The sequence below is a fragment of the Camarhynchus parvulus genome, chromosome 8 (genome assembly GCF_901933205.1).
Source record: "Camarhynchus parvulus chromosome 8, STF_HiC, whole genome shotgun sequence".
Taxonomy (NCBI): domain Eukaryota; kingdom Metazoa; phylum Chordata; class Aves; order Passeriformes; family Thraupidae; genus Camarhynchus; species Camarhynchus parvulus.
This window is the reverse complement of record NC_044578.1, coordinates 17,231,693-17,248,792: the sequence shown is the minus strand read 5'-3', so window position 1 is coordinate 17,248,792 and position 17,100 is coordinate 17,231,693. Positions and strand designations below refer to the sequence as shown.

General features: G+C 41.1%; 1 protein-coding gene across 1 annotated transcript; it reads right to left on the bottom strand.

Annotated features, from left to right (window-relative positions):
* Positions 1-8,339: 8,339 nt before the first annotated feature.
* On the bottom strand, positions 8,340-13,497 carry LOC115906249 (cytochrome c-type heme lyase). Its single transcript, XM_030953344.1, has 7 exons — positions 13,421-13,497; positions 12,847-12,996; positions 12,000-12,148; positions 11,250-11,398; positions 10,019-10,138; positions 9,402-9,488; positions 8,340-8,979 (listed from the first exon to the last, which is right to left on the bottom strand). The coding sequence occupies exons 2-7, from the start codon at positions 12,959-12,961 to the stop codon at positions 8,781-8,783; spliced, it is 819 nt and encodes a 272-aa protein (XP_030809204.1). The 5' UTR covers positions 12,962-12,996; positions 13,421-13,497; the 3' UTR covers positions 8,340-8,780.
* Positions 13,498-17,100: the final 3,603 nt, after the last annotated feature.

Below are 17,100 nucleotides of genomic sequence, written 5' to 3'. Positions count from 1 at the left end.
CTGCCGGCCGCGGGGTCTGCGCCATGGCCGCCAGGGGGCGCCGCCGGCCCGGAGCGCGCCGCAGAGCGGGGAACAAAATGGCCGCTCCGCGCGGCCCGCTGCTTGTCCCGAGCAGCCCGAACCCTGTCCCACAGCGGAGCGCTGTGCGACGGTCTGACCCACACGAGGAAGAGCCGGCTCGGCCTCGGGCTGTACACGGATCGCAGCCACACACAGCCCTGCACAGAGTTAACTAGAATATAAAATAATATTACCTGACTCAACTACTGGGGCTTCACAACCCCATTACCAGCCCTCACACCGAGGTTGTGCATTGCCAACAGTACCATTATGATGCCCGAAAGACAGGCTGGAAATAAATCCCCACAGACCAGCCTCTATAGAGCGGGTGTTTGCTTATTGCAGTGCTGGGGGTGAGGGGGACATCTCCCCCTAACTCACCCACCCGTGTCTGTGCTGTGGTATATTTATGCAGTAAGTACTGCTTAGTATCACTGTGTCACTACAATATCATCACATAGGCGCCAGACTCATCTACACTGCACGATCTGGTGGTTGTTAGACCGTTCTTTTGCACTGCGCTTGTGCCTCCCCAATTTGTCGGGCGTCTTTGATGAAGGCTTCCAAGGTCTTCTTCACATCTGAACTTTTCAACTTTGTCTTCAGAGCATGCACAGTTATGGTGTTCCTTGGTCTGTCTGGTCTTGACCAGCCCAAATTCTTTGTTTTGTGGCTAATTGGCTTTGCCCTTGCCAATTTCTCATTAGTACTATATTTACCTATCTCTAAACCTATCCACCTGGCGATTTTTTTTTGTCTATTCAGCATTATGCAAATAGTTAACCATATACTAGCCATTACAATATAGAAAAAGCTATTTATATCCGGTTATATAGGTATGAAAGTTATTATTCAGGTTATATAGGTATAAAAAACTATTATTCAGGTTATCTAGATATCAGCTTATATAGATATATAAAGTGATGATTTAGGTTATATAGATACAACAGGTTATACTGATATCTTATAACTCAAGCTATATAAGCACCTTGTAACTTTGAGCTAAATTATATAGGCATCAATTAACTCCCAGGCAAAATCATCCAGTATCTCCTATTATTACAAAATCACTTTCAAAAGCAAGGGCTGGGGGCGTTACTTTTCAGGATTTCTAACCCCCTAACTTGTGTTGAAATGACAAGAACTGTGAGGTGGCTGAGTAGGGGAGGAGGAAGATGCTGGGAGGGAGCAGCACAGCCAGGCCACTGTCAGAAAGAAGGCTGTGGTGGAAATTAGCCTTCTTAATAGTAGAATGCCTCCATTCTATTATTAAGAACTTCCTCGCCCTGGTCCTTCCCCCTTCTCCTCTGCCACTTTGCATATTCCATTTTACATGTTTAAATAAAAAAGTCGATGTAAATGTCTTTTGAATTGACACTATCACAAGACATGGAGGTCCCTGTGAATAAGTTACTGCACTCTGACATTTGGAAGTCATCAAATGAGACAGTATAATGTCAGCTTGATATTTTTCACTCTATGAAAATATCAGCTTCATGTCAAAGATCTAAATTCCATCTTAACGTAATAAATTTTCGTGTATTCACAGACAACTGAAAATGCTAAATATTTAAATTTGAAATGAACATCTACAGTTACAATCTGGCCTTCATGTTGCATTATTACAAAATTGAAAGTCAAGATCCTATTTCCTCTCTTTATTTTTTCAAGCATTGAAGTGTTTGATAGAATTTTAGCCACATTCTCTAAATGAATACTCCGCCATCAACACACAGCAAATAAAGTTAAAAAAGAAAAGTTTCACTTCTTAGTCAGCCTATATTAAACCAGCTTCAACATCTTGTCACAAAACAATTATGCCAGCAGTATCTTCCACTTTGCCTGACAAGGCAAACAGAATGCAACCTTTCATACATAGGTCAGATTAATCTTTCCAGGGTTATTTGCAAAAACAGTATCCTTTGCCTCCCACTCAGTATAATTACAGCCTCAACTGGGTGTTGTTTCAACAACCTCTAGTGAATATATATAAAACGTGCATTTGGACCAGTTTTCCCCTAACCTGAGCGGCAAATCAGAGGAGGAGTATGTCATGGTCATACCGTAAAGCTTTCATACCTTCTTTATGATACCTCATGGGCAGCTCCTCAGGGCCAGCTGACTCCTTCCTCCTCACTGCAGCACAGCCAACTGACTCCAACTCACTCACTCACTCACTCACTCACTCACTCACTCACTCACTCACTCACTCACTCACTCACTCACTCACTCACTCACTCACTCACTCACTCACTCACTCACTCACTCACTCACTCACTCACTCACTCACTCACTCACTCACTCACTCACTCACTCACTCACTCACTCACTCACTCTCTCTCTCAACTAGCCAGCCCACCCTTTTATAACACTCATTGGATACACCTGTGGGCTATTAATGGCAGGCCTGTTCTTAATATACCTGGTAATTAGCACAGCTGCAACTTCTCAGGGGTGAGATTGCCTTTAGTACTATCTCTTATTCTTCTACAATCCATCCTCCCACAGGAGCAGATAGACATTTGGAAAAAAATAAATTTGGAACATCCATATCTGTATCTTTTACCATCAATTCCATGCCAGCCCTTTTGCCACCTCCTCTATCCTAAGTGCAGGCAGTGCTACAAGCACGTCCTCCAGAAGGCATTAAGGACACTAGGAAGTCTAGGGGTCACTGCAGTTGCCCATTTGGGGTTCACAAGACCAACACTAATGAGGAACCCATAACCACAGCAAAGGTGAAGCTGACCAGTGCAACACTTCTGCCTTTAGCACTGCTACAGGACAGCTGCAGTGCCCACATTTTCTGATACAACACTGCTGCCAGCTCTAATGCAGCCAGAATGGCACAACCAGAGCTGTCCTCATCTGAGTTAAATAGCACCACTTTTTCAGAGACCTAAGGAAGAAGCTACCATTTCTCTAATAACAACTGTAAGTGCTATTGCAATGGTAGAAGTCTTACCCAAAGTGCCTTGTACAAAAATGGCAGAGAGAAACCATCAGGAAACCTGTAAAAATCTCTCCAAATAAACTAAGGCAAAAGCTTGAAGAAAACAGAAAGAGAAGCAATCCCAGTAATTGTGAAAATACAGGATAAAACATGGAAATATTTTTCTCCTAGTACTCTTAAGTACAGCTAGTGGAAAATTTTCTTTTTTTTTCCTGTCGTTTTTTTAGAGTTGAAATGAACCCATTTAACAAAAAATTTACATTGCAAATTAAAGCTGCCAAAAATTGCATGGTTTGCTGTAAGGTTAAATTCAGCATTTTCATGAGGTTTTGCTTTTCAGTTCTTCAAAATGAGGCAACAAATTCTCACTGATATATAAAAAAATACTTAATTTGAGGGAAAAACAAAGCAGAGGAAAAACCTTTCCTATTACTTTTCCTTGTAAGTATTTTAGAAGCAAGTTTTTCAAGGATTTGTGATCTAGCAGTGCTTTTTAAAGGCACTTGCATTTATCCTCCATGCATCAAACTGCTCTCAGTCAATTCCCTGAGACACTTAATCTTTTGGCAGATGGAAACTCATTTTGAAAGTGTACTAATGATCAATTAAAGCATTAGCTATCTCTGCAGACAGGAGGTTTATGGGGTCATAGTCTTCAGAAGCTGGAGGCAAAAACAGCAGCATGTTAGCAAAATAGCTAAAACTTTCTGTAGTTACCACAAAATTGGCATGACATGGGAAAACAAAAAACGTGACAGTCTTTTTTTTTTTTTCCCATAATATGTAGAAAACAAATGTGATGGTTTCTATTTTATGAGAGAGGCCATGGTCCCAACTGAACATCAGCAAAAGATATAATCTAATTTTTAAATTTTCTTAATGAAGCCTAATAATTATCCTAATACTTCCAATAAATTTACATAATCCTTTGAAAAGTGGATTCGTTCTGACTCCAGTCAGAAGTATGCACCCACACTGCAGACAGGCAGACCCATACTGGGGGAGCTGCCATCACGATCCGTGGCTCCCTGGTAATAATGTGTCATTTCACACATGGCCAAGGCCCCATGATAAGGTCTGGAGTCCAGGACTCTGCCTAGAAGCTTCTATGCAATGTACAAATATTAAGACCAAATAGATGTAACTGTCACATTATTAGTAGAATATAAGATTCTTCCTTTAGGAGTTTGACAAGCCATTTTTTCTTGAAGGAGAAGCACATAAAAGTGAATAGCCATCAAATGCAAACTAAAATTGTTGCTTTTTATGACCTGACATGTCTAATATGACCATAGATTCCACTGATGAGAGAATCAATACTTACTTGAATCACTGCATAAAGATCTTTGCATGCAATTTACCTTGTACAAAGGTAGAATGATAAACAGAATACATTTTCTTTCAGTGGGAGTAAAAATGCATGAAGTTGCCTACTAAAAATTTGTAAAAAGCTAGCAATTCTGTGCATTTTCTTAAATAACATATGTAAAGATACTTGTGGGAAGGGAAGGGTATGATACCGAAGCGATAAGCACATCTAGCATCTATCCTTAAAATATTCAGCTGCCACATCAAGTACATTGGCTTGTGGAACCTCACTACATGGATTCTCCTCCAGGTGTAAGCAAAGGAGACAGAGAATTAGCATGCCCTGTCATTTAGTAAGTGCTGGGAACAGAGTCTTTAAAAAGTGATGGCTCTGAAAGAGGCATTTCTACTCCCTATAAAAAACAAACTTTAGTAGAAGTCCAAATATTAGGAAGTGCTTCTTAGTCTGGCAGTTCATTTTTGGCTGCTGAGCTACACAATGTATCTGCCTTTATCCCTTGCAATTTGGCACATTAGCTCCTCTTCCCCCACACTTGGATACAAGAGTGGAACAAACACAATGGGAATGTGTAAGATGACAGACTATTTATGTCCATTTTCAGAGCACTGAGAGGTCCTTTGTCACTCTCACACCTTTTGAAAGCAGAACAGTATTCATCAGCACATTTGAGACTTCAAATTTACAGAGCACATTAAAGTTCTGATGGTAAATAAATTATGTAAACACTACACAAAATTTCACCCTAAACTAGCATGCCTCTTTCACATCATAATTCAAAAGTGGTAATCCAGAACACTTTGCTTTGGGAGTAGAAAGTAGCAATAATCAAGAATGGACACAACTATCTTACAGCAACAGTTTCTTTCTTTTACAGCAAAGCACAGCAGAAATTTTAAGGCTTAGCTGAAAAATTCTTAGAGGGATTGAAGGTCAGACCATGAGCATAGTATGAAAGGAAGGAGCAAAGGTGTTTCTAGGGGGACAGGGGAAAAAAATAAGTAAGACAGAAGAGCTACAGGTCCTCCTTCCAAACTGCCTCCAAGGGCAAAATGCAGGATGACGCAAGAGAGTCAGGAACTCCAGGCATCCAAGAAAGATCAGCCTCTGAATTATTCCCCAGCTACAGAGCACTCATGTTGGCCAGATACTAACAGGACAAACTGCAGGAGAGCAGAGAGCTGGTCCCTTGTGACTGAGCAGGGAGGGTGTTGGAGGCAGAGCAGGCAGTCTGGTGCCCCTGTAGAGTGGCAGCAGTGCCAGGCACTCCAGTGCAGGGCAGCCACTGCAGCCTTTAGTGACACAACTGCAAGCAGCCAAAACCCATACCTGAGTGCAGAATGGGTTCCTGCTCCAGGAAATCAAGGTCAGAACCACTCCTGACTGCATGGATTACAGCTGGGAATGTTACACTGGAGTCCTTTTCCACCAGTCCCAGAGAGTGCAGTTTCTGGGCACTGTGACATCCTTAAGCACACATCTTCAGAGCAGGCCAGGAGAGCACCCCTAACTTGTTTCATCTGCAAGAGTCAAACACAATCGTCAAGCAGGGCTTTGACACAGTAAAGCAGAACACAGGTGAACTTTAGATATCTAAATACAGAACTAATTATAGAAGCAGCTTTTCTTTAGTGAGTGCCTGCATTTTCCCTTTGGAATGTGCACAAGGTTAACCTTAGTTTGAGACAGGTTCCAAAATTCTGTTTCAGCCTGACCACGACTGGGAACCTGATGTCACTGCAGAATTCCCTGAAAGGACTTGATCAGGATACTTCTTCACTTTCTTGGGCTCCATGAACTCTCCATACCTTCCTATACTTACAAAGAAAGGATATAAATGTATTTATTTATGCATATATATAAATTTCTTTTAATATAGCCTGAACAATAGTTTTTTTTAGTTAAAACATCCTTCCTAAGGATTAAAAAACACCCAATTTAAATCACCATTTTTCAAATTTACATTGGAATTACAGTTTTAATTCTAACATCTATGCATCGTGCATCACGAAACCTAAGCTTAAAGAAGAAAACTCTATTTACTTCCTTAAGTCTTACTGCTTGTAGAAATTAACTATTTTCATTTAGTCTTCTAGGAAGTTTTTTTTGTGACAATAGTTAAGTTGTAGTAATATACAATAATACACAGTAACAATATCAAATATATACTCTATAGCAAGATTTTAGTTGTAACAGACTAGAATCTCATATGACACATGTAAAAGCCCCTTTTAATAATTCTTACAGCTAAAAGCATGATCACCAAATACCAAAGTTAAGAAAAGTATATTTATTTGATTTTCCCTTTAATTTGATGACAAAGTAGTACATTCCATTAACAGTAGCACAGAAAAGAACAATTTTGAATCTGTGGTAGATGAAAGGTAACAGGAGATAGTAAACACATGAAAGGGCTTGTGACAGTTTCCCCAGATTTAGCAGCGATTACAATTTCCACGCTCTCAACATCACACTGCTGAAATCAACAAAGCAAACTCGTGCTTTTGAAGCTTCTGAAGTACTCCCTACAGTGGTTTAGCCTTTCCATATTTAGTTATGAGAAATACAGAATGCTCAGTGTAGCAAGTTGCCAAATACATAAACCAACAACTACCAAAATAATCCCGTAGGAAAACAACCCACCACCCCAAAAAGAGTACTCCTCAATCTTTACTGTTAGAACAGAGCAGTTCCTTTGTGAGTCAGTTCCTTCATTTGCTTCATACAAACTCTCTTTTCATTTATCTCATCCATATATTGCCTATTTAGATGGAAATTTTTTTTTCAGTTTATCATATATATATCTCACTGAAAAGCTGAAAAAGGAATGAGCAAAGTGCATATGGGTAAGAGCATGGTTTTCCTCTTAGGATTCTGGATATTTATTCCTACCATGCACAACAGTTGTCTCTGAAGTGGGAACTAGTTGTGATCATTAGAATTCCAAAGTAGGAAAGCTTCATTGACTAATTTTTCCCTAAATGGGAAGTAACTTTCCTGAAACATTAAGAGAGGATTCTTATCAAAAGAAAAAAGGAAGGGAAGGGAAAGGGGAAGGGGAAATGGAAAGGGAAAAGGAAAGGAAAGGGAAGGGAAGGGGAAAGGAAAGTTCCAATGTCAGTTAAACACAGGCCACTTTCAGAAAATGAAATGTACAGCTATTTTACTGTTAAGGTTGGGGAGTTTCAAGAAGGCAGCTTCCCTGATTTGAGAAGCTACGTGCTATTCTCTTACTCCTTTCCATTCCCAAGTGTTTTGCACAGCACCTGAGACTTACTGAGTCGTGCAAACTTAAAGCTATTACAATGGAAGACTTTAAAAAGTTAGTTTCCCTTACTAAGCACAGACAATAATCAAATCTTTATGCCACGCATCACCCTTAGAAAACACTCCAATCAACCTCCTCCCCTGGCACTTCTGATACCCTTTTAGCCCAGTTATGTACACACCTGTAATACACCTCACTATACTCACGTGTGTGGCTGTGTAGCCACACCCCCTTGTGCAATTCCTTATTATATAAAAAACCATGCTGTAATAAATATCATTAATGCAGCCAGGATGCCAAATGCAGATGCACTGCAGGTTATTTAAATAAGGCTTAGCTCTGTCCTGAATTCATTACATGACACACATTACGGACATGAAAATACTGTAATAATGTATTTTCTTATGTCAGAAAACCAACTTTTAAATATTCAAATAAATAGCCATTAAATATCAATTTTGTCCTTTTAGAAATGCTGTTTTAAAAGTGATACTCATTTCCTGCTTCTAACAGTGTTCTTCGGTTCAAAGAAAAATTGCAGAGTAAGGCATGAGTATATTCTCCTTTTCTACATAACAGATCTTTAAAATATTCATACCACACTACACCTTCTTTAACTGATTAACTGAAGTTTTCTGAGGAAGTATGTATTTGAATAGGTAAAACGTCTATGTGAAAACAAATACATGGTTTTATTATGTAAACAAAACATGTAATTTGAAAGAGTCCACATCTTTTAACCTTTATTCATCATGGAGGTATCCAAAGACTTTATGTGAAATAGCTGATGAAATTTCCAGTTTTCAATACTCAAGTAATACTCAAAACTCCAGTCAGAATCAGAATTGCAATGTATTTAGAGCAGGACTGAAGTCATGAAATGAAAAGAGCTCACGCAGAATCTGAGACGAAGTAAGAAAGGCTTCCCAGTTCTTAAGAAAATTAAGATACATGTTTTTGCCACTGTAACTTTATTATTCCATTTGAAACACCACAAAGCATTGGTGTACTTCAGGAGAGACTTCCCTGTCCTCCCTTCCCACCCCCAAAAGAAGAGTGGTGATGATGAAAGCAATGACAGCTGCAGCGAACCTCTATCTCAAGTCCTGATATTGACATGTCCATTGTCTAGGAGCAAAGTGGTTATTTTCAAGTACACACCACAGGAGCAGTTAGGAAGTCCAGCGCCACCAGGCCACCTTGACTCTGTCCCAGACGGCCGAGAGCGAGTCCAGCGCGGGGCGCACGTCCAGGATGGTGAACTGGTAGTTCTCATCCACCGCCCCGCCGTCGTAGTAATCGATAACGTAGCGCACCTCCTTCCCACAGCGGTCAACGATCCAGTCGTGCCTGTCAAAGGGCAGCTCGTACCTGGAGAGGACAGGGAACACCCCATGGAGACATTTAATGGGTATTATGAACCTGGGAGAGGGAGTCCCATTCAAGATTTGTTTGTCCATAAGATCTCATTAGTACTTCTATCTTCTGGCAATTCTAACTTGCAATACCAGTTCTGAAACATCTTTCAATTAATTCCACACCATGTTTTCAGACACGTTTCTCCAGCCTCCCTTTTTGACAAGTGCTAAGACGCGGCTATGCAGTAACCACTGTAACAGTACCTACAAACCCCACAGGACTATTTCAATGTTCACCCCACCATGTGGGCTCTAAAGAGGCTGTCAAGTGCGAAAAGCAGGTGGGGAGCCGAGAAACATTAAAAAAAAGTCAAAAATAGTAAAAAAAAAGACTATGGGAGGCTGGATATCTTTTTTCTGAAAAGACCTACATACCCCATCCATGAACGTATTCTGGCTCTTGGCGAGTACTCCTTCGCTTTGCCTCCAAACCGCATCAGTGATGGCCCACATGGACATTCCCTGTGCACACAATTTAAAAGGAAAAGAGTTTTCACCTGTTAACAGAGTCTTATTTTCAGTGATTAAACCACTATGGTAATTTGTTTTAATAACAGAGAAACTGAGCAGAAGAAAGCAACAGTAAAAAATTAATTACAAGTGATACAACCCAATGTTTTTTTCCCTTTTTTTAAAGCTTTGGAAAGCCACTCAGTTTCTGTCAGCACTTACTGCTGGTATGATATAGTATCCCTGATCTGCTCCAAACCATTGTTCTAATTTGTAAACAAAGCAGTTCTCTGCAAATCTAATCCACAGATTTAATATTAAAGAATAGAAAACCATAATCCAAACTACTGTGTAAAAACGATTGAGGAATTTCAGAGAAAAAATTATAATATCAAATGGTTAACTAGTCTGTGTCTTGTAGGAACAGGGACTATGCTGATCTAAAAAGTGACAGTCTTGTCACCAGTCATGCTAATCTAAGTTTACAACTCATATCTTTGTCATAGCAAATATTCCATATGCAACATTTTACAGGTACGTACGTAGCATGTAGAGCTTCCCACTTCAAAATCTCCTTCCAAGCTTGCTCATTATTTTGATTATGAATCTTAATAATGTTGGTCATGTCTTCACTTGTTATGTCATCATCTTTCCACCTCCACCTAAAAAATAAGAACTTGAAAATAGTTTATAAACATTACAGCATAACTACCTCCCTAGCTTTATCTGATAAACTTTTGAATGAAGATTTAAGGCTGTATGCAAGACACAAGACAAGTATGCAAACTTCTAGCTCATCTGCTTAAGCATCTTGAGAACCACTTCATTTTCTGTGCACAAGTGTGGTTATCCAACTTATCATCACAGAGATCTACAAATTCTACAGAGCTAAATTAACAGCTTATCTGGATCAGAAAGTTATCAGAGTGTGCAAACATCACCACATCCACAGTATTCATAAAAAATGCTTAGGAAAAATCCCACTTGCATTCCTAATGCACTGAAGTCCTGTATTCAATACATTTTGCAAACACTTAGAAATACTTTCCATCTCTCTTGACACTGCATTTTGACTGCATGTGTATGCTTCCTTTTCAACTGGCATAACATTAACACATTTCAGTGTTTACAGGAGCCAAACTTGTATGTTCCATACAGGCTGCTTATGTCATATTGAGTTCCAAACCATATCGATATGTAGGAAAAAGAATTACTATTGCTCCAAAAGTAAACTACCTGTAAACTTCACCTGTTAGAGAATGACAAATCATTACAAAAGAACACAGAAACATCAGCACAGGAGGATTTTTAGTCTTGCCTACACTAAATTTTTGTAAATACCAAAAATATCTACTTGCAAATTTTCCCAGTTTTAGCAACTCTGCAGTTAGATGTTCTCACATAGAATTTCTACTGTCATTTCACAGCATTAGCATGAAACCAACTGGCAATCATGCAGCTGGCAGGACTGCAATCATGCAAACTTGGTCTACACCTGTACATGGACTTCTAAGAAAATCTTCTGAGCCACTAGCAGTTGCTTGACATTTTTTACCATCTTCCTAATCACCAGAAGACACATGGCTTTTGAGCCCAACTCACCCTTTAAAATATAAAGATGTTTATAAGATAGTACTTTTTTTTAAAGACCTACTTTATTATTTACTGGTTAAAATCCACAAACTCTCAAAAAAAAAAAAGAATAATAACTAATGATACTAGTTCATTAATTCCAGGCTCACAGACACATCTGATAATTCACAGTGTATTTACCCTTTTCTTAGCATAGCATTCCAGAACATTTGCTCTGAAGGATAGACCCATTTCTTGTCAGAATGTGCTCTAGGAATGGAAGATTCTTCTCTAACAGTTGACAATGGAAATGGCTGACCTGGAGATGGCTGCTGATTGGGAGGAGGCATCTAGAGAACAAGGAAAACCAACAACAAACTACAGTATTAGCATTTTGGTAAGTTACAGTGTTTGAGAAAAATCAAAGCATGATCAATCAACTCCTGCAAAGATCAAGAAGTTTAGCCTTTACTTAATTCCACCAAAATTATCTTTTTTTGCAGTAGAATTCTTTGCAAAAGTTTGCCATCAGGACTACAGGAAAGCTTTCTGCCTAAACTTCAATTTTCAAAAGAGCAATGCTTTTTGTCAATCAGAGGAAATCTTAGAGATGCTAATCAGAACTCAACCATACTGCTATTATACAGAAACTAAGATCCAACAATGTATCATGAAAAACATTTATGTAACTAGTAAGTAGAGAGCACAAGATATTTAAAAACAGAAAAACCACCAGAGACCAATTTAAATTTTAATACAATGTTAAAGAAGATGTGACTTGTTTTTAAATAAGAAAATGCACAAAAAAGAGAAAAAGCAGTCTTAAAAATAAAACAAATAATGTTATTTCCCAGAGTTTCCAGCTTACATAGTAACATTATTTACAATTTTGGGTATAATACTTCAGAAGAAAGAAGATTAAAAAAAGCATGTGAAGTAAGCAAAAGTTACCATATTGCTGGGATCTATGTCATCATTCATTTGAGCTGCACCAGACTTCACAGGACATGCTACGAACTCATAAGCTCTTTCTTGATGTGCAGGAACATCATCTGTGTTCTCAGTTTTATGATCAGCAGTCTTCATGTGCATTGGACAACCTTAAACACAACAGTAGCATACGTTTTGTTACAAGATGAAACCTCTAATACATGAAATGGAAAAGTTCATTGAAGGCTCATGTAAATGCAGATGTGTGTTTCACTATTTCTTCTGAGCTTTTCAACAGTTTTGACTGCTCTCTTTCCTGCATTTCAGGACCCAAAATCATTATAAGATCTGAGTTTCCTGTGTAGTCTCTGAATGTTCATTTCCTACTCCCTATCCTGGCCCCAATATTGAACTGTTTGTACTTAAGCTGACCCAGTGCATTGACTGAGTCAACAGAAGAGCTGATGTCCTTCTGCAGGCATCCATCTCATTCCACCGTTCTGCAACCCTTTTCCAGACACACGGTCTTTAGTGATAACCAATCAACCCACCACCATCTCTGCAGGGCTCCCTGACCCTCTGGGGCTGTACCACACCATGGAACAGATTTGTAGGGCCCCTGGGAAACAGGACAACTGCAAGTGACCCACTGCTTCTACAGTAAGCCCCTCCTGTCTCTACAAACAAAGCAGCCTGCACAGTGTTCTGATAAACAAGTGACTTCTCCCAAGGAAAATTTACTTGAGAATGACTTTTGTTGAACAAAAACCTCGAGTTTATTTGAAGAATTTCTCCCTCCCCCCCGCCAAGACTTTTCAGTCTTGTTTCCATGTAGAGTTTAGCTCATTTAGGTGTCACGAATGATTACCGCTCATTTTTTTTTGATGCATGGGACATTCTGAAGGTGGAGATGCCGTCTGGTATTGCCTGGATGCATTTGGCGGCTGCTCTGTGGCAGCCGGGGAGGAGGCGGACAAACCCATGGCCTCTGCACACCGAGCCTCTTAAGATCAAATTTCTAAACAGAAAGAAAGCAAACACTCGTAACACAAAACTACACTGGCTATTTATTAAGGTGAACGACAAGTGCAGGCGCAGTGTTGCACAACAAATTAAAAAATTAACTGAAAAATCGATTTTAGTAACAAGCTTCCAGCCCAAACAAAGCCCAAGCCCCTAGCGGGGCTGCCCTGAGCTTCTGCCCAGCTCCTCACGGTCCCGTCGGGGTAGTGCCCGCACGCCCTGAAGGACAGCGGCTCCCGGCCCGGCCCGGCCCCCGCCGTGACCGACCCGCAAGGTCAGGGCAGGCCCGCCCCTCTGCGCGGCCCGGCCGCTCCAGCACCGCCTCCCAGCGCCGCCGAGCCCGGCGCTGCCGCTGCCCCGCCGCGCCCCGCACATCCTCCGCACCCGCACCCTCATCCTCCTCATGCTCTTCCCCTCACCTCGCCCGGCCCGGCCCGGCCCGCGCCTCCACGGCGGCTCCAGCACCTCGCGAGAACGCGGCTCCGCTGCACGCGTGCGCCCGCCGGCGAGGGGCGGGCACGGGGCGGGCACGGGGCCGACTCCCCGTCCAGCTCCCGCTCACCGCCCGCCGCCGGGGCTGCGGGAGCCGGGCGGGCACGGCAGTGGGTTCCCTCCCGGGGCCGGGCACGGGGCTGGGTCCAGCGGCCCCGGGGCGCGCCCTCGCCCAGCGCGCGGCTGCCCAGGCCTGGCAGCCCGGGGGAGGCGCAGGACCGGGGACAAGAGCCGGGTCGGAACTTGCCAACGAGAGCGAACTGTGGGAACCGAGGCTCGCGGGAAGCCCCGGGCAGCTGCGGCAGCGAGAGCTTCGTGTGCTCGTACCTCGTGCTGTGGGCTTGTATGTGAAATCATTGCCCCTTACAACCGCAAATAATTGCTTAAGTATAGAAGGAACCCACAAACTACTAGCAGCACCAGTACCGTAAAGGTGTATCCTCTTTAGTATTAAGCTTGCGGAGATACTAAAATCATTTAAGATTATTTTTAAACATCAACTAGCCAAGAAAAGTATCACAGCTCTTTTAAGATTTCCTAAGAATCCTGCTTTATTTCCAAGCCAGAAGATGCATTTTACCTGCCCGTGTGTAAGAAGTACCGTGCATAACACACAGAAGATGGAGCTCACTGTGCGTCAAAGCACAGAATGCTGCCTTCATCGCATCCCTTTTTGACCAACAAGTGCTAAGACCCGGCTATGCAGTAACCACTGTAACAGTACCTACAAACCCCACAGGACTATTTCAATGTTCATCTCACCATGTGGGCTCTAAAGAGGCTGTCAAGTGCAAAAAAGCAGGTGGGGAGCCGAGAAACATTCATTTTAAATGTATAACAATTACAACTGATTTTTAAAATAACCATAGTTTTTTTCCCAAATATTCTCTTTCATTGTAACAATTAAAAATAGATCTAAAGGAGAAAGGAATTTAATCTTCAAGTGACATAGTTATTACAGTAGCTTAGGATGCAGAAAATCCAAACTTTTACATGCCATCTTTCAAAGTAGGATCCTTCTTATTAACAAGGACATTGCCATTCAGTGTGAAAATGAAATAAAAATACAAGTATAAAGCAATACCAAATATTAATCCTTTTAGTCATTTTTGCCCTTTTATAGTCTTGATTACTTAAGAGGAAATTATTTTCTACCCCCTCTGCACGCAGGAATTATTAGCACAGCATATTGAGAACCTTAAGATAGAAATTTAGCATTATGTCAGGAACCGAATCTCTACTGTATGCCCTAGAAAACATTCTGATTGCCTCCATCATTTCCCAGTTCAGGCATATTTGGCTTTACTGCAGTATCCAAGACTACACTCACAGTAACAGCTGTGTAAGCAGCACTGAACAATCATTTAAAGTCTTCACCTGCTACATGTACAGAACCACAAAATAGTTTGGGTTAGAAGGGACCTTAAAGATCCTTTCATTCCAACCCCTGTGCCATAGGCAGGGACACCTTCCCCATGAAATCCACTGAAAATCCATGAAAGGAATGAGAAGGAGGTGTCTACAAACAAACTCTGGGCCTGATGGTAGATATAGCCAGATACAGAGAGGTGAAAAAAGCAATGGGGGAAACCACAAATTCCATAGAAATTCCACTAATTGACACAGTCTGCTACTCACTCAAGACTGTGCTAAATCTCTGGATTTAGAGAAAAAGAATGGAGACACAAGAAAAAAGGGGGTGGGGGGTTTAGGTATTAAGTGTTTCAGGGAGTCTGTACCTCTGAAGTATCTCAGCCAATGAGGAAAGAGAGAGGAAAAAAATGCAGCTGGGAAATAAGGATAAAAATGTGTCCCCTAAAAATTTTGAGAGACCCCATGGGAATGCCCCATGACCTCTCCTTTTATTTGAATAAAGTTACAGGAGTCCTCTGTCTCCTTTTTGGACATAAACCTCAGGTGTTTGTGGATTAATTTTCCTGACATCTATACCAGGTAGCTCAAAGCCTCATCCAACCTGGCCTTGAACAGGGGCATCCACAGCTTCACTGGGCAACCCGTTCCCATGTCTCACCACTGTCACAGGGAAGAATTTCTTCCTAACATCCAATCTAAACCTGCCCTCTTTCAGTTTAAATCCATTCCCCCTTGTCCTATCACTAAATGCCTCTGTAAAAGGTCCCTCTCCAGCTCTCCTGTAGCCCCTTTACATACTGGAAGGGGCTCTGGAGTGTCCACAGAGCCTTCTCTTCTCCAGGCTGAACAGCCACAAGTCACCCATTCTGTATTCACTTAATGACACTGTTTAATAAGATCCTCCCACAGAGCAACTGAAATCTCTGCTTCTAAATATTTCAAGTCAGGTGCAGAAGGACTCCATGGTAAAACAGATTTTGTCTCTCTGATGTTCTCAAATGGAAATTTGCTTCTACTCCTTCATCTCCAAGTACATAATGCTGTAGATGTCAGTATGCCATCTCTCTTGCTTCCACCATCACTCTCCACCAGAAGCAACAACTGCTCTATTAGTCATTGTATAGATAATAGTTTTCACTATTGTCAGATAAGCCAAGTAGCAAAAATTTTTTACTCAATTTAAAGGCTTCTTTACAAAGAACGCCAAGGTCCCAATCTCAATGAAGCAGAGTCTGCCCATAGGTATATTGCACTGTGAACTCCAGAAAAGTAGAGCAAAAGAAGACACCACAGTACCCCACCTTCTAAAATATGACAGATATCCATTGCAAAGATTGATTTTTTTTTAATCTTAGTGCAAAATTATCACACCAATATGAGGAGAGAAACCAAAGTTTTCAGCAAGAATACAAAGAGTAATAAAAATTGGGGAAAAAATGAAAAGCACCTGTGCATTCAAATATGACAAAGAAGTGGATGTAAAAAATACTTCCTATATCCTACATCTTAGGGAGAGATAATGTTTCTCACTCTTTAAGCAAGATTTGTTGAATGCATCAGTTTAAGAATGGCTCACTGAAAGGCATCCCTTGTTCCCAGCCATGCTCAGTCCCTCCTTCCCACTATTCAGTGTTAAAAGCTGCCTAGTGCCAATACAAAAGCCTCCTACCAAGCCCCATTTTCCTTCCTCAAGCAGTTGGAAATCTGACCTATATAGCATCTGACCCCAAAGAACATCTGTTCCCAGAAACTCCCACTCACTTTCTAACAGACCCATTAGTTAATGAGTAGTTTACTACACTAGCAGTGTAAAATCAGTACCTTAAGTATATAATTTACAAATGCAACTAAATACCCTTCAAAAAACGAAAGAAAAAAAAGTAAAAACACTGGACTGCTTTGTGTTTTCTTCTAGCAATTTAACCACTGCATAACAGAGGAAAACCCAAAGAAACCTGTGCTTGGAAGCCAGTGGTTAAGATATAAAACAGCAGCAATCTCTAGGGATGCTCAAAGAGACCTGTGGGCTTTACCACACAATTCATGCTTCCATGCACATATAGAACCTAGGAATTGCCATTCTGAGGAACTTAATTGCCATTTTAGTATTCAGTAAGGGACTGTGTAGTGCATCATATTTCTAATATGCTGACAACAGCAGCTCTTTATCCCCAGAGCCTTCAGAAAACTGTCCAGTCTATGCCCTGGCACACGTGGCATTGCAAGACAATGC

What these genes read in the sequence shown, in the direction of transcription:
- LOC115906249 (XM_030953344.1), bottom strand. Translation starts at nt 12,961, where the DNA reads ATGGGTTTGTCCGCCTCCTCCCCGGCTGCCACAGAGCAGCCGCCAAAT. An exon ending in GCATCAAAAAAAAATGAGCG is followed by an intron (nt 12,149 to 12,846) that starts GTAATCATTCGT and finishes GTTGTGTTTAAG; the next exon opens with GTTGTCCAATGCACATGAAG. An exon ending in AATGCTATGCTAAGAAAAGG is followed by an intron (nt 10,139 to 11,249) that starts GTAAATACACTG and finishes CTTATTTTTTAG; the next exon opens with GTGGAGGTGGAAAGATGATG.